General features: G+C 39.0%; 1 protein-coding gene across 3 annotated transcripts; it reads right to left on the bottom strand.

Annotated features, from left to right (window-relative positions):
* Nucleotides 1-950: 950 nt before the first annotated feature.
* LOC122042070 (G-type lectin S-receptor-like serine/threonine-protein kinase At4g27290) lies at nucleotides 951-15,163 on the bottom strand. Of its 3 annotated transcripts, XM_042602006.1 has the most exons (8): nucleotides 14,975-15,163; nucleotides 13,413-14,582; nucleotides 13,162-13,323; nucleotides 12,912-13,030; nucleotides 12,613-12,823; nucleotides 12,292-12,532; nucleotides 12,014-12,164; nucleotides 11,548-11,934 (listed from the first exon to the last, which is right to left on the bottom strand). In XM_042602006.1, the coding sequence occupies exons 1-8, from the start codon at nucleotides 15,057-15,059 to the stop codon at nucleotides 11,659-11,661; spliced, it is 2,415 nt and encodes an 804-aa protein (XP_042457940.1). In that variant the 5' UTR covers nucleotides 15,060-15,163; the 3' UTR covers nucleotides 11,548-11,658. The 3 variants fall into 3 exon arrangements, with proteins under 3 accessions (XP_042457941.1, XP_042457940.1, XP_042457942.1); XM_042602007.1 differs by lacking the exons at nucleotides 11,548-11,934; nucleotides 12,014-12,164 and adding an exon at nucleotides 951-1,259 and having other exon boundaries at nucleotides 14,975-15,162; XM_042602008.1 differs by lacking the exon at nucleotides 12,014-12,164 and having other exon boundaries at nucleotides 11,760-11,934; nucleotides 14,975-15,161.
* Between the last annotated feature and the right edge of the window lie 2,678 nt (nucleotides 15,164-17,841).

Below are 17,841 nucleotides of genomic sequence, written 5' to 3'. Positions count from 1 at the left end.
GGTCATTTGCACCAACAATATCTTCTCCACAATGGTGACATCTCCCATCTTCTCACCACGAAATTGTATTTTGTTACTAATATCCATAGTCCTAGCACAGTAACTGGTGACGGATTCTCCATCCTTCATTTGCAGAGTCTTAAAATCTCTTCTCAAAGATTGAATCTGTTCACGCTTCACTCTAGCATAGCCTTGATATTTTTTCTTTATAGAATCTCAAATATCTTTGGAAGTTTCTTTGCTAAGAATTGTTTCCAAGATGGGACAATCAATTGCATGGAAAAGGTAATTTTTTGCCTTCAAGTCTTTGAGTTTTCTCCCTTCCAACTCTATTTTATGGACATTAGTGAAGCCTGCATCTGTTGTTGGTGCTTGAATTCCAGATTCAACGATTAGTCAATACTCTTTTGACCGTAGAAAATTCTTTGTTAGCATACTCCAATGGTCATAGTGACCATCAAAATGTGGAATCGCAAGTTGCACAAAATTCTTTTCAGACGCCATTGAATCTTGCTGTTGCAAGATGAAAGTTGCTGCTTTTTTCGCTCTGGTACCACTGACACAATGGCAAGGAAAAACAAGAGAGATGTGTTGGAATGAAAAAGTTGTGATATTGATGAAGAAAAAGAGCCTATAAATAGGCTTTTACATGAGAACATTTCAACCTAGCATTAAACCATATCTCCTATATAGTTGGATCAATAGACACGAAATCAAATAGCTAAACACTAGAGACTTGGATAAACTAAGACTTGGACAAACTACTAATAGCTAGAACTTTTTTTTAAAAAAAATATTAACATTTAAAATCTTAACACGACCTGCCATGAAGTGTTGGTCCGGAAGTTGAATCCTAGCTTCATGCCAGGGAGAAGATTGTCAGACGCATGGTCAAAGCTCTCCCATCGAGCTCTGTCAGAGTTGCCGGTAGTCAGCATGAGATTTCCTGAGTCTAAAAGCTGCAAGCATGCAGAATAGAGTTCTGCTGATGTTCCGGTAGACCAAACCTTTGCCCCTTCCTCAAATAAGACTAGATTTCCGTCGGAAGTCAGGTTCAACGACGCCATGGATGTGTCGACATACTTGTTCCTATTGGCGACCCATACTACTTTGTTTTTTCTTGGCGGGAGATTGTAGTACCAAATTCCTATGTATGCAATCTCAGAATCGTTAACTGGACTGAAGAAGCCGAGTTGGAACATGCTCCCAGCCGAGATCAATGTCTGACCATCGATAAGTGGGCTATTTCAATATATCTCCTGCACAAAAGTTGATAATAAATAAATGAATCAAATCCTTCGACCATCATAAACGTATGACTTATGCTATAAATGGATATCAATTTGTGCTACAATTTCTCCTTTTAAGACGACGATGCCTGGCTTCCAAATATGTGAAGTACACTTATTTCATTAGGCCAAAAAAAAATATATTACAGAATTTGAAAATCTATATTTATTACATCGTAACCGTCAATTTTTAGGTTCAAATTCCACCGTTTAGGTCCTCAACCAGCCAATGAAGATTTTATTATTTTTTTTTTGTAATTTTCATTTTATAATATTTTTGGTATTTTTGATAATTATGGATCATAATTAGTCTGTTCTACTAATTTTAATTTTTATCAAGAGATTTTCCTTTCTAGAAAGACTTTTTTTTTTTTTAAATATTAAAATTCTCGGGCTGAGCGGGCCCCACCCGAACCCGTTGGAAAACTTCCCAGAAGGTCATCCATCCTCAAATTTCTCCAAGCCAAGCACACTTAACTTTGGAGTTCTTAAGTTTGGGCTTCTGAAAAAAAAGGTGCACCTTGGTAATATAGATAGTACCATCTGACCTTTTAAGTCATACTTAACCAGAATCTCAGAACCGGGATATTACAATCACCCCCACTTAAAAACACAATGCCCTCGTTGTGTAACCACAAATCACACCACAACCAAATCCCAGAATCTCCCTCGCTAGGTGGTGCCCTGGGTGCTCCTGCCACAGGAGCACTCACGGTCGCAAGGTCGCTCTGATATCATCTATAACGCCCTAGCCCGGGCGGGCCCCACCCGGACCGAACCGGGAACGCCACCAGAATTGCCCATCGGGTTGATGACTAGCTCCACAGACCACCGGAGATCCTTTCAGCGTGTTTTGTCCTCACTCGCACGCACCCTGGAAAACTTCCCAGGAAATCACCCATCCTCAGATTTCTCCAAGCCAAGCACGCTTAAATTTGGAGTTCTTAAGTTCGGGTTTCCGAAAAAAAAGATGCACCTTGGTGATATGAATAGTACCATCTAATTTTTTAAGCCATACTTAACCAGAATCTCAGAACCGGGGTATTACATTAAGATTGACCACTCTTTTATTTAACAAAGTTTTCTTTTCTAGTAAATTCAACAAGTTTCATTTATTTTTGGCTTTCTCTCTTCTTGAGTTTCTTCTCCAATCTCTCCTCTCGTTATCCCATAGGATAATTGTTATCCTACCGGACGTTAGTTGGTATTAGAGCTGACAGTATGTAATTGAGAAAGTCGATCGTCAAATTCAATGGAGGGTCGTCGTGGTCATGGTCACGGTTATAACAATATGCAGGTTCCGATTGAAGAAACCGAACTCCATGGGCATAACACCCAGGACATAATGACCATCGAAAATTTACGGGGGCAAGTTATAGAGTTAACCCAACATATGACAATAATGGTGGCGGCGTGAAATCTTAATGGTTGGGAGATTTTAGATCGAGGATCTAAGTCTACCTTAAAGAATCCTTACTACCGTCAAACTCCTAGCCAGGAACGTCATGTTCGGGAGAAGCCTTATGAAGACCTTGGTTTTAGAGTTGACCTATCTGAGATGGAAGAACAAACGGTCACACGATACTTAGCGGGATTGCGTCAACCCCTATAAGATGCCCTCATCCTCCATTCATTTTTGATGGTGTTTGAAGCATACCAGAGCACACTAGTTGTTGAAAACAATGATGGAACTAATGGGGCGGGGTCTAAGGAGGGCCCCCCTGAGTCCGTTGACTATGGGTGTGGCCTGTAGGGGAGCGCCGGGACCAACAGCAGCTAAGAGGTGGTGGCGACACAATAGCCTTCTAGGCGGCGACGAATAGTTTCTGTTTGTTGGCTCCCTTGCTCAGGACGACGGGATTTAGTCGGAGATCCTGTTGGCTGGAAAGAGCCGCTAGTTTGTAAGAGGTGGGCGGCGGCAAAGAGATCGCTTCACCTTTGGTCGGCGAAGAAAAAAAAGACAGAAAGCGGAAAGGAGGAGAGAGAAAAAAGGAAAATAAAAACACCTAATCTAATTAGGTTTTGGGATTTTTAAAATCATCTCTCAAATTTCTGGCCTACTTAGATCTATTTATAGATCTTTTATCGAATTAGAGGAGCAAGTTCAAAATTCATATCCGTTAACTCATAACACATACTATTAGTCTTAAATTTGGTTCAAAATTAAATCATTTTGATTTAAAACCAAACTGTCTTTTTTTTTTCCCGACAGCCTAGCTACCGGAGAAGAAGCCCCCCACTTTTCTGATTGAAAAACAACAAAACCAAAAGCTAATGGTGAGGGACGATTAATCGGCTGTTTGAGATCAGTCTATTAATCAGCCATAACAATTGACTTTTGGCACTGTTGCAGCGAACAGAAGGTTTCTATATTGAATTGGAAACTCAATTAATTAATGTGCAGTAATAGTTGAATGATGAACAATAACATTTGACTGAGGTTGGTCAAAGTTGAGCTGGAAAAATCATTTTGTACGTACACATTAGAATTTTGCCGATCAATCAGCTGATAAGTTCTAGCAATCGATTAGGCAAAAATCAACTCTAACATGAAGACTATAAAGGAAGTGTTTAGTGGAGAATTTTGATGCTGGTTCTGGGAAACTTTTAAGAGGAAGAATTGTTGTTTTTTCAGACCTTCAAAGGCAATCCAAAATAAGAAATAACGATCCAAGTAAAGATTCATTATTGTAAAGCATTCCATTTGAATGGTTTATACTTTCTAATTTATTTTTGTTTTAGTTTGTATTGTTTGTACAAGAATATATTGTAAGAGATTTCTTTGCCATCAATGGCAAGGAAAAAGTTAGTAGAGTATTGTTAGAACTAATTTGTGTAAGAACTGTAATAGAACTAATTATGCTAAAACAGTAATATTTAATTGCACTAATAAACGACGAGCATGCAATAAACTTTAATAACAGTAAAGGGTTAAGAAATTGTGTATCTCCGGTCGAAGCGTCGGACGTGCCGACTGTCTTTAGAGAATTGATTGTCGCCCACGGTGCAAAGGCTCTCTGGCAAAATCCTCCCAAGATCCGACAACCGCTCGCGTCGCTCGTAGGTGCACTCCAAAACGAGCACCGCACTCGGACTCAACCTCAAATCGCAAACCAAGCCTCAGAACTCGGAACAAGGGGAGAGAAGAAGAAGCAGAAGGCAGAAGAAATGCTCTGCTTCGGTATGTTTTTAGAAGGAACGGAGGAAGTGTATTTATACACTTCGAAACAGTGCAGAGGAAGGGACGCACTTCCTCTTCTCACGCGCGGATGCGTTGTATCGCATCCTCATACGACGCGCTCCGCGCGGATGCGTTGTCACTGAACCAAACCAGCAAAAATAGACCGGGTCGCCCGTGAGCGTAAGGCCCACGGGCTGGGGATTTGCACCCCCCCTGCGCGCGTTAATCGCGCACGTGACGCCCGATTTATGGATTTCCGGCTCGAACCCCCCAAATCCACTCGATTTGGGCTTGGCCCGCGCATGCGTGTAGGTCTTCTTATTATTGCTAAGCAAGGATGGAAGGGCTTCATATATAAGCCCTTCCAAGCTTCTCCACTTAGCAATGTGGGACTAAAAACCACTACAAAAATTGCTTTGAATTTAAAACAAAACTCAACAATCCCCCACAAATTCAAAGCAATTTTTTTTTAGTCAAAAACAAAGATATGTTCTGAGGCTTGGTTGCAATGATCTTTCAGTGAAAATACCTTCCGGTTTGAATTTTCACCTATGTACACCAATCTTATTCACATAGGTTTGAAGAGAACAGAGTCTTGATCTTAAACCTTTTATATGTGAAGATCAATTGGTAACAACTCATCACTGGCGACGGTTGAATCCTTCTGGGTTGGTGCATTACGGCCATGCCACTGAATCTTGTTTCATAAGTGCTAAGGAGAGTTGCCTAGACCCCCCACACTGCGGCCTCACAGTTACACTTACATAGGTGAGTTCTCCAAGGATGTACTGCAAGCATCCTGTCATTAAGACATTGAACTCATTAAGAGCTCTTAAGCTCATCCTTACTAGCAGTCAAGCATCTATCCAGGGAAGAGACTATGAGATTATATCTCAATTAATTTGATGCTTACGTTTCACCTTTATAGCTTGTTTGTACCACATTGAACCTACTTTTTGGGATCTCCAATCAGATAGGTTGGGTTGCCGCTATAGATGAAACCAGGACAGGCCTCAGTCCCATTCCCTTACTGGATCTCTTGATTTTCTCAGAATCAAGTCCTTTAGTGAGTGGGTCAGCAATATTGTCTTTTGAACTTACAAAGTCCAATGACACCACTCCAAGAGACACTAGCTCACGAATAGACTTTAATCTTATTCGTACATGTCTCTTCTGTTTCTGGTTATACTTGGAGCTTCTAATCTGAGCTATTGTTGTTTGATTATCACAGTGTACTGAAATAGAAGGTATTGGCTTCATCATCAAGGGAATTTCAGAAAGAAGACCCTTAAGCCAATCAGCTTCAGTTACTGTGGTATCCAAAGCACACAATTCTGCCTGAGATGTAGACCGGGTTATAATCGTCTGTTTAACAGACCTCCAAGCAACTGCACCGCCTCCAAGTGTAAAGACATAACCAGTAACGCCTTTACACTCAGCAGTGTCAGCTATCCAACTGGCATCACTATATCCCTCCAGGACTGCAGGGAATCTCCCATACCACAAGCCCAAGGATATAGTGCCTTTCAGATATCTGAGTACTCTATCTAATGCATCCCAATGCGTTCTGTCCGGACAGCTGGTAAACCTGCTCAATTTCGATATAACAAAAGAAATATCAGGTCTAGTTGCCAAATTGCGATCAACGCGCGTGAGAAGAGGAAACCTGCGCGCGTTAATCGCGCACGTGACGCCCGGTTTATGGATTTCCGGCTCGAACCCCCCAAATCCACTCGATTTGGGCTTGGCCCGCGCATGCGTGTAGGTCTTCTTATTATTGCTAAGCAAGGATGGAAGGGCTTCATATATAAGCCCTTCCAAGCTTCTCCACTTAGCAATGTGAGACTAAAAATCATTACAAAAATTGCTTTGAATTTAAAACAAAACTCAACAATTTGTAGGGCAGGTATTGAATAGTTTGAATGCAATAGATGTTTATTTGCATTATGTGAAAATTGAAATGAAGAATATTGAAGTATTACTTTATGGTACAAATCGATCACGGCCTAATAACTCTATGCTTCAGTTGCCATGTGTCTTCTAATAAGTCTGAAATTTTTATTCATTAGGTTGTTTTTAAAATGAAGGATATTGAAGTATTACTTTATGGTAAACTTTTCGTAGATCCTCAGGCTTGGACGATGCCAAATAAATAAATAAATAGATAAACAAATGTCAAAAATCCTACGTTTTATAATAATTTAATTCTGAGCTAAGATGTCTTTCTTAAACATACCAGACGAGGATTGACCAAGTAAAAAGAATGTCTCTGCTAGTACTATTTCCAGGATCTGCAGAAGAAAGGGCTGCCTCCGCGCCATGGAAGTTCAAGGATTTGCGTTGCCTGCAACTCCAATTTAGTGTTGTGTTCTTTGCGGCTTAGTTGCTGCAAGCTAAGTTATAACATTTAACACCTTCATAGGATGATGATAGGGCAAGAAGTCTCTAGTCAATGGATTTGTCACTGTTTGGAAGACGGATAAGGAGAAAGTACTACTTGGACATTGTCAAAGCTAGAAAAGAAAAATAATACAATGAAACCCTAAATAATACGCTGCTTGTCTCTTTCAGTTAATTACGTCTATTTATATTATATGATCTGTGAGAGTAAGAAATATGCCAAAACATCTCTTTATGTTCCAAAACTTTATATCGTTTTCTACATTTCTTTCAGTAATTCAATTCCTTTAAATCAAGTTGTTTGATAAATTCGTTTGAGTGAATGAGAAGGACAAGTCAAAATCGATGCTTCTGAAGATTAATTTTATAAATTCAAATAGTAAACATAAACTTTCTTTCTTCTAGTTAATATTATTTTTATTATTTTTCAGTTAACTTCTTATAAAATTTGCAAATCCTAATTTTTATATAGATTTATAAATTTAAATTACAAATATAAAATTTAGATTTTACAATAATTTAATATAAGTTTAAATGTAAAACTTGAATATAGGAAAAATTAGTTACGTGCGCGGTTCAGAAATATGCAAAAAAAAAAAAAGTTCTAAAACATATAAATATGGCACTTTATATAATTTTATTTCATGCATCGTTCACTTCTTGCTCCTCACTTATTACAATACCATTGTGTGATTCATTCCCTTTATACTCATCATATGGTTTATGCTCATGGCTCTTACCTCCTTCCTTAAGTTCGAAAATATGTTTGATCACTAAGTGTCTTGATGCTTTCATTGAATTGGTAAGCTGCATCTTTATGTGCTCCCAACCATGTGTGAGAGATGAATTGAATAACCACTTTAATTTGTGTTCACTAGTTATATTAATTAACTCACTTAAGTTTTGTCTCCTATTACCATCGATATTAGTCATATTCTAGGTCAGCAGAACGTGCTTCTGTGGCCCCACCCTAATCTGGTTAAATCATGATGCTGGGTCATTATTATTGGAATGGTAGATTTGCTATCGGCCAGGGTCATTATTATTTGAGTCATGCTTGGTTGAGTCAATCTTGGACAAATTGCCAAATTAATCTTAGTTGTCATTTCATTCTGCGTCGAGTGTTAGAGCATTATTAATAATAATAATAATAATAATAATAATAATAATAATAATAATTATTATTATTATTATTATTATTATCATTAGAGCTCTTAGATAATTTTTTCATTACCAAATCCGCATCTCAAAAGTAAAATAAAGAGTTTATACATTTTTTTTTCACTATAAAAAAATATCTCAATAAATTTTTTTTATAGGTCTACACTTTTAATTATATATATTTCTCATCCTTCCTTCATATTTTACATTATATATAATTAAATTTTTTATAAAATACTAAAAAAAATTTAATATTAAAATTATTAAATTTACATGTGCTGATTTTTTTTTCCAAATATTTTAAAAAAGAAATTAATTTAATATAAAAAATTAAAAAGTTAAAGAAGCGACTAGGGATGACAATTTCATCCAAATCCAATGGATAATCTGACATCCGATATGAGTGGAGGAGGATATGGAGAGAATTTTTATACTCGATTATAGTAAACGAATATTCGAATATGAATATTTCGGATATGGATATGGAGACGAATGTAGTAATTAAAATCCTACCCATACCTTACCCAATACTCGATTATATATATATATATATATATATATTATTGGGAAAGAAAAAAACTTTATCCCGTTTTTTAGAAAAAAGACTTAGTTTGTTTCTTTATCCAGTGATCAACATGTATCTTATTTTTTTCTATGAGAAATGTTCATCCAATTGAAGGAGCACGAGATGAGGAAGAGCAGATAAGTATATTGAAATAATTTTTTAAAAAAACGAGAATGATAGGGAGTAATAGGATGATGGGTAGGATATGAGTACCCGAACCTCCGATGGATATCGGGATGAGTATGAAAGTTAAATATCCTATGGGTATAGAGATGTGTATGGATATAGATATAATAAATGAAAATGAATACGGAGTGATACGGTGCATGATAGAGGGGTCGGATAGCTGACGTGATCAGAAGTTAAGCCTACGTGGCGATCAGAAGTCAAGCCTACGTGACAGTCAGAAGTCAAGCCTACGTGGTGGTCAGAAGTCAAGCCCACAGGGAGGTCAGAAGTCAAGCCTACGTGGCGGTCAGAAGTCAAGCCCACGGGGAGGTCAGAAGTCAAGCCTACGTGACATTCGGGAGTTAAGCCCACATGGCAAGTAGGAACTCGAAAGGTAGGAAGTACAGTTCAGGATAGGCGGACTAAGGATCACATGTCTAGACTTACAGGATAAGGCCTGAAGAACATGATACATTGACTAGGACGTACAGTTCAGGATAGACAGACTAAGAATTACAGGTCTAGACTTACAGGATAAGGTCTGAAGAACAGGATACACGGACCATGACGTACAGTTCAGGATAGGCAGACTAAGGCTTACAGGTCAGGACTTACAGGCTTACAGGTCAGGACTTATAGGATAAGGCATGAAGAACATGGTACACGGACTAGGACGTACAGGTCAGGATAGGCGGACTAAGGCTTATGGGTCAGGACTTACAGGCTTACAGGTCAGGACTTACAGGATAAGGTATGAAGAACAGGGTACATGGAACAGGACGTACAGGTCAGGATAGGCGGACTAAAGCTTATAGGTCAGGACTTACAGGATAAGATATGCAGAACAGGATACACGGACCAAGACGTACAAGTCAGGATAGGCGGACTAAGGCTTACAGGTCATGACTTACAGGATAAGGCATGAAGAATAGGATACACGGACCAGGACGTACATGTCAGGATAGACAGATTAAGGCTTATAGGTCAGGTCTTACAGGATAAGACATGCAGAACAGGATACACGAATCAGGACGTACAGTTCAGGATAGGCAGACTAAGGATTACAGGTCTGGACTTACAGGATAAGATATGCAGACCAGGACATGGGGACCAGGGCGTATGGTTCAAGACTTACAAAGATAAGATACGGTGCAGGGCCGTGCATACATGACGAGACTTAAGGAACGACAAGTGAGGCCTCGATTGGCAGGGAGGTAAGTGTAGGTCTGGATTTATCGAGATTTACTGAATGACAAATGCAGGGCTGAACATACATATCTGGATTTACGGGGCGACAAACACAAGCTAGGGAATGCAGGTCTATGCCCACAGGTCAGAGTTTGCAGGTACGGGGATCTAGTCCAAGGTTGGCGGACTTGGGTAGGCACGCACTATACGACAATCAAGCCAGGGAATCTTAACAACCTATCAGAAAATAATCACCGCATGTCAGGGAATATGTTAATGTCTAGGGCTCATTGCCCCCTAATCCCTCCTCCGACCTATAGGAAGAGGCCACATGTCATTCATCGCCAAGCAAATCCTGACACCCGACATTTCCTGACACTCGTCAGATTCCATAAGTACCCACTGCCATATAAAAAGGGAGACTTTTCCCCTTACGCAGGTACACTCACTCATCTTTTCACATTTGTCCTTTACTTTTCGCCCTTTCATTTCACTGTACTTCTGGGGAAAAAGTACTTGACTTAGCATCGGAGGACCTGATTCGGGGACTTTTCCCTGGTTCTTGGTCTCTAACGACCAGGGTGCTTGTCTGAGTGTGCGCAGGAGACCCCCACCTCGTCGTCCTAGTCATCGTCTTTTGTCATTCTCCCGCGGTATCCCTCGCAGGAAGTACAGCGCCAACAACGCGTCTCAACGACCCCCCGTCAATGCCGACAATAGCGCAACCGACCTCCGTCTGACTCAATTTCCGGATGGGATCACGGAGAATATAAAATTCTACCAATTGTCATCCTAGAAACGACTCCATAATCCAAGGAACTCTCTTCCCCTATAGGAGGGAGCTCTTTCCCAATTGCCATGTGAAAGAGTTCCCACTGTGGAACCCTTAACCTGAGCCCTCTAGTCTCACTGAACTCTTTAAAGGGGCTTGGTAAGCCACAAGCAGACATGGGTCATAATTTCCACTCTCCATTCCAAGTGTATCTTGCTCTCTCTATAAATATCAAGGGGGGCTCGCTCTCACTCTCTCTTTACTTTCTCCCTTTTTTTTGCCCCTACTATTTAGACATTATGGCGACTTAAGCATCTAAGGCTTCACCAGGATAACTCGATGAGTCCTCTAAGACGTGTTAATTATGGAAATCCAACTATATCATGGAAGAAAGCTCCGTCAGCAATCTATGAGGCTAAAGATTTATGCTGCATCATCTCATATTCAATTCACTAGTCACGAAGACCGAGTAGGACTGACAAGTGCTGCTGCTGCTAGTAATTCCAGGAACACAAGAAGAAAGAGCTTCTTCACCTCGGCTATGTTTTTGGCTTTCTCCTGCATTCTTATCTGCTGTTACATCTGTTCCATAGATTTCTGCAATTTCTATCTTGAGGCTCATTTATGATCACCTTTGTTTTTTAAAGTATTGCCACTGTTTGAAAGAATGATGCTCGTGTGTAGTTTTAAGGACCATGAATAACATGCGAGTAGACTTACTCACGTACGTGCACCTGATCAACAGGCATTTTCAATAACTGCAAGTGAACGAACTATGCACTAGCAAGTAACAATGATGAACTGAAATCTTTGGTCATTGGGGTTGGCTTCCAAATGAAGAATATTGAAGTACTGCTTTATGGTAAACTTTACATAAGTAATAAAAGGACTATGATATGCTGAATATTGATCAGATAAAAATTAAATACATATTTCATCGACCTACAAGTGTGAAGCTCATTTCATTGGTAGTGAAACCTCCTTCGCTATTAGTGGTTGTTATTGTAGGTTGATTAAGCGGGCTGAGGAGCTGGTCCTCACTGGCCAACATTGTCATCACTTCTGTCATTGTTGGCCTATCTTCACTGTTATCTTGGATACATAAAAGACTTATTTGGATACAACGTAGAACTTCTTCCGTTGTATATGATTCATTTAGTGTATCATCAAGAATCTCTAAAGACCTTCCTTCTTTCCAAAGTTTATATGTCTGCATAATTGTAGGAGACATATTTTAAATTATACATAGTATCTCGTAGAGACAGAAGAATTTTGAAATTAATACTTACATGTCCTAACAAATTTAAACTTGTATCAGTTTGGCTGAATATTCTATTCTTCTTTCCACTTATGATTTCTAGTACTATCACACCAAAGCTAAACACATCTGACTTGAATGAGAAAAGTCCATATGATATGTACTCGGGTGCCATGTAACCACTATAATTAAGAGTCTGAACTTTAGAAACAAATAGAACATGGAGAGAAAAAATAGGTAACTTAATATTTATTTCACCTCGCTTCCTTCTTTTAATCAAATCAAGTAAACGCAATATAAAATACTCACAATGTTCCAACTGGCCTAGTTGTTGCATCCTCAAGAGCATTGTCTCCTTCAAATATCCTTGCAATGCCAAAATCTGAAATCTTTGGATTCATATCCTTGTCAAGGAGAATATTACTTGGCTTAAGATCACGATGAATGACTCTTAATCTGGAGTCTTGATGTAAGTATAGAAGACCTCGAGCGATCCCAATTATAATATTGAAGCGTTTTTGCCAATTTAATAATGAACGTTTAGTTTTATCTGGAGATTCAATTTATAAGGATTAGATAAAATGTTTTGTGATAAATTTGTAAGCATTTATTAAGGTCAACTATACTGACCATAAATGAATGCATCAAGGCTTTTATTTTCCATGTATTCAAGTATGAGAAGTCGCTCATCTCCTTCAATGCAACAGCCTAGAAGACGAACAAGGTTTCTATGTTGTAACTTGGCTATCAATGAGAGTTCATTCTGGAACTCATCGGGGCCTTGGGAGGAGTATCTTGATAATTTTTTGACAGCAATCTTCTGTTCATCTTCCAATTGACCCTGTTAGAATGTATCATTTTCTTCAATTTTTCAGGTATGAAACGCTAGATCGATATCTTTATTTTTCTAATACCGAGAGTCTTCTTACCTTATAAACAATGCCAAATCCCCCTTCCCCAAGTTTGTTTCCTTCAGAGAAATCATTTGTTGCAGCTTTTATAGTACGCAGATCATATGAAGGAAGTACATCCAATGTGCTGATAGAATCTGGCACAAGGATCACACTATGAATTACTAAAAAATCTTCTACCATAATTTTTTTCCCTTAGAAATAACTAAATAAACTTGAGTTAATCCTTTTTACATCCGAAATAACTTTGAAAAACTAATAGTATTACCTTTCTGCACCCTTGGAAACTGCAATTGCAATCTGCTGGTTGATGCTCTGTTTCTCCTCCACCGAACGAGTACGCCTGCACAAAACAGCAGAAGAATTCCCAGCAACACCGGAATGACTACTATCGCCCAAACGAGCTCCTTCCAATTTGACGTCGATGATTCTGCGGGAAAAGGAAAAAAAAAGGAAATTAGATGATTGTATATAATGTTACTTTGATCATCCAATTTCATTCACGCATAACTCGATTACCTGGAAGCCGAATGTACAAATCGTCTCCTCCGTCAGTAAAACTCCTGAGATCCAACAATTCACCGCGCCAAGTTATGCAGCCATAAGGCCCATTGATCACCAAATACGCAATGCAGAAGCAATCATCCAAGCACAATTTCTTGCACGCATTCAGACTAATGTTGCCTCCTGAGGTTGCGTTCACGGTGTCGGGCACCTTAACGCCCGGCTCCTTCGAAAACTGGTTTGACGAGCAAAGCAAGGGCTCCTTCCTCGTGCATCCGACGATGCTTTTGTTCTCTACAAAACCTTCCAAGCAACGACAGGAGGTTGAGTAGTAGCCCTTGGTGCAAACGCTGTTGCGGCCACAATGGTTGTAGTAATCGCAGTCGTCGCTCGGAAACGACAAGAAAACTCTCCACTCTCCCTCAACAAAACTCCAACTCTTGTAGGTTACGTTGGCGTCCACTACCAACCGGTTTAGCTGGGGCGATCGAGTCTGATATTCATCGATGTAGTAGGTCTCATTCTGGTTGGACACGTATGTGAAGTTTACGTCCCTCACCAAAATGTTGTTCCCCATTTGTGGAAGGCCGGAGAACCATTGCCCGTTCCATGGCCCAGTGCGGAAGAGTTTGAGGGATCCATTCACACTCACCGTATAAAAATCCGGAACTTTATATGTCTCAATTTTGGCAACGTACTTCCCCGGAGAAGGGTCCGTGGCACTCGTCCATGGCATGAGATGCCACGAAGTGTTGGTCCTGATGTCGAATCCCAGTTTCATACCAGGGAGAAGAGTGTCACACGCATGGTCGAAACTCTGCCATAGAGTTCTGCTAGAGTTGCCGGCAGTGAGCACGAGGTTTCCTAAGTCTAAAAGCTGCAAGAGTGCAGAATTGAGTTCTGCCGATGTTCCTGTGGACCAAACCTCTGTTCCTTTCTCAAATAAGATTAGATTTCCGTCTGAAGTCAAGTTCAAGGATGCCATGGATGTGTTGACAGACCTGTTCCTATTGGCGACCCATACTACTACTTTGCTTTCTCTTGGTGGGAGATTGTAGTACCAAATTCCTATGTATGAAGTCGCGGAATCGTTAACTGGACTGAAGAAACCGAGTTGGAACGCGCTCCCCGACGAGATCAATGTCTGGCCATCGATAAGTGAGCTATTCCCCATCATTATATCTCCTGCACAAAATCGATATAAACGTGTGACTTATGCTATAAATGGATATCAAATTGTGCTATAATTTCTCCTATTAAACAGACGATCTATCAGATTTCCAAATCGGTGAAGTACATTTCTTTCACTAGGCAAAAAATATCGTGTTAACGAGGCCTAATAACTCTACGGCTCAGTTGCCATGCGTCTCCTAATAAGCTTGAAATATTTATTCATTAGATTGGTTGTGAAATGAAGGATATTAAAGCATTGCTTTATGGTAAACTTTCTATAGATCCTGAAGCTTTCACGATGCCAAATAAATAAATAAATAAATAAACAGATAAAAAATGGTAAAAAATCTTACGGTTTTATAATTTAATTTAATTCTGGACTAAAATTTCTTTTTTAAACATACTAGACGAAGAGGATTGGCCAAGTAGAAAGGATGTCGCTGCTAGTACTATTTCCAGGAATAGAAGAAAGAACTGCATCCGCGCCATGGAAGTTTAAGGATTTGCGTTGCGCTTGCACCTGCTGCAATTTATTGTTGTGTTCTTTGCGCCGAGTTGCTGCAAGCTAAGTTATAACAATTAACAACTGATTTGTTGCTGTTTGGAATACATCAAAGGAGCCTGTGTAATTAATTTAGAGCCTGCACATTGTCATACTACTTCCGCAATTTGTCAACACTAGAATAGAAAAATAATAAAACGAAAAAACGGAATTAGTGTATATCCCTTTCAGTTAGATTGCATGAGCTATGATAGTAAGAAATATGAAATAAAATAAAATAAATAAAAAATAGCTTGTTATGTCCCAAAACTTTATATTATTTTTCTACTATTTTTTTATTGTAAAAGTAATTTAATTCCTTTAAATCAAGTTGTTTGGTAAATTTGTTTGAATGATTGAAAAAAAGGAAAAGATAAAATATATATTATTATTATTATTATTATTATTATTATTATTATTTAGTAAATCTAAAATTCAATATTTCTTTTTGTTTTTGAAAGCTAAGTATCAAACCTAAAATTACTAATCGAAACAAGATCTGGGTCTAGGATTTTCAAGCAGATTAATCTCTTTATACTAATTGATACAGAATCAACATGTTAATATGGGGTTATCAATCATCATATGCATTATTGTTGCGCAAACAGAGGACAACGTCTCTCAACTTCTAAAACGCGAAAGAAGCGGAAGAGAAAAAAGAGATCGCGCGGAGTAACAAGAAAAAAACGCACAAAAGGAGAGCAAACACAAGAAAGAAGAAGAGAAATAAAAAGAGTTACCGTAGTTCGGCGGTCTGCCTACTCTACAAAACGGCCGAAACTTTATTAGAATTCTCTCTACACAACAGAATCACATCTAATGATTCTTGTGTTTGTTGTTGTACAATAGATTTACAATGACCTCAATAAATAATGCACAAACCTTAGACCCGGTAAAATCATAATAGAATTTTGTTATGAAAAATCGTAACAGAATTCTGTTATGAAAAATCGTAACAAAATTTTATTATATAAAATCGTAACAAAATTTTATCACGAAAAATCTTAACAGATTTTTCTTTCATAACATCCATTGCATTGACCTCATCCAAATATGAGTCACCCGTCAACAATCTCCACCTTGACGAATATTTACCCCTTCGAAGGACACGAGTATCTGAATAAAACTCCACCTGGATCTCTAGGTCTGAGCTTCATTCCTCTAGCATCTACAGATATGGATCAAGTTCAAGCAATGCTTAAACTTCTCTGTGGTCACTGGCTTTGTCAGCATATCTGCAGCATTATCTGCAGTGTGAACCTTCTCAAGTTGAATTTCCTTGTAAGCAATCAACTCTCTGATATTGTGAAATCTCACATCAATATGCTTGGTTTTCGCGTGATACACTTGATTCTTCGCCAAATAGATAATACTCTGACTATCGCATAACAATTTGACTCCACCTTACTGAACACCCTGTAAGTCATAAAGCTTCTTTCGCTGCTTCAGTTGTTGCCATATACTCGGACTCCGTAGTAGACAATGCAATAATATATTGAATCATAGATTTTCAACAAATAGGTGCTCCTGCCACAGTGAACATGTATCCTGTAGTAGACCTCTTGTTATCTAAATCTCTTGCATAGTTTGCATCTACGTACCTAGTAACTGAAGGATCTTCTGGTTGTCTACTGAACATGATGTCATAATCAGTTGTATTTCTCAAGTATCTGAAAATTCATTTCACTACATCCCAATGTGGTCGACCAGGATTTGAGAGAAATTTGCTTACCATACTAACTGCTTGCACCAAATCTGGTCTCGTGCAAACCATGACATACATCACACAACCAACTGCACTAGCATAAGGAACCTTTGACATCTCTTGGATCTCATCGTCCGTCTCTGAACACTGTGTGCTGGATAACTTGAAGTGATGCGCCAGGGGTGTGCTCACCGACTTTGCATTTTTCATGTTAAACCTATCCAGCACCTTCTCCACATAGCTACGTTGAGACAACCATAATCTCCCTGCAACTCTATCCCTGTGAATCTCCATCCCAAGAATCTTCTTGGCCTCTCCCAAATCTTTCATGTCAAATTCCTTACTCAGTAGCCTCTTCAATTTGTCACTTCTGTCATCTTGTTTGCAACAATGAGCATGTCATCTATGTATAATAGCAAGAAAACTAGTGATTTATCTTCAAGGCTCTTCACATATATGCAGCAGTCATACTCACATCTCCTATATCCGTTTTGAATTATGTATGAATCAAAACGTTTATACCATTACCTAAGAGATTGTTTCAATCCATAGAGCAATTTCTTCAACTTGCAAACCAACTGCTCTTGTCCGGGCTGACTAAATCCTTCGGGTTGTGACATAAAAATCTGCTTCTATTAATTTGCATGAAGAAATGTCGTCTTCACATCTATTTGCTCAAGCTACAAATCGTGATGTGTCACTAAAGCCAACACTGCTCTAATTGACATATGTCGTACCACCGGAGAGAAAATTTCTTCATAGTCAATCCCCTTTCTCTGTGAATACCCCTTTGCTACCAACCGAGCCTTGAACTTCACTTCTTCTCCCTCTGGCATTGCTTATTTTTTCTTGAATATCCACTTGCACTCTATAACTTTCTCTCCTTCAGGAAGTTCCACTAGATCCCACATTTGGTTCTTATACAACGACTCTATCTCCTCTGCCATAGCACCCATCCACTTGTCCTTCTCAGAGCTGTGTATCACCTCCTGAAATGATGTATGATCTCCACTACTAGTGATAAG

The sequence above is a fragment of the Zingiber officinale genome, chromosome 2A, assembly GCF_018446385.1.
Source record: "Zingiber officinale cultivar Zhangliang chromosome 2A, Zo_v1.1, whole genome shotgun sequence".
Taxonomy (NCBI): Eukaryota; Viridiplantae; Streptophyta; class Magnoliopsida; order Zingiberales; family Zingiberaceae; genus Zingiber; species Zingiber officinale.
This window is presented reverse-complemented; position numbering and strand designations above follow the sequence as displayed.

Coding starts and splice junctions, on each gene's coding strand:
- LOC122042070 (XM_042602006.1), bottom strand. CDS start 15,059: ATGGCGCGGATGCAGTTCTTTCTTCTATTCCTGGAAATAGTACTAGCA. Junction 12,824..12,911: donor GATTTGGCATTGTTTATAAG/GTAAGAAGACTC, acceptor ACATTCTAACAG/GGTCAATTGGAAGATGAACA. Junction 11,935..12,013: donor GTTTAAATTTGTTAGGACAT/GTAAGTATTAAT, acceptor ACAATTATGCAG/ACATATAAACTTTGGAAAGA.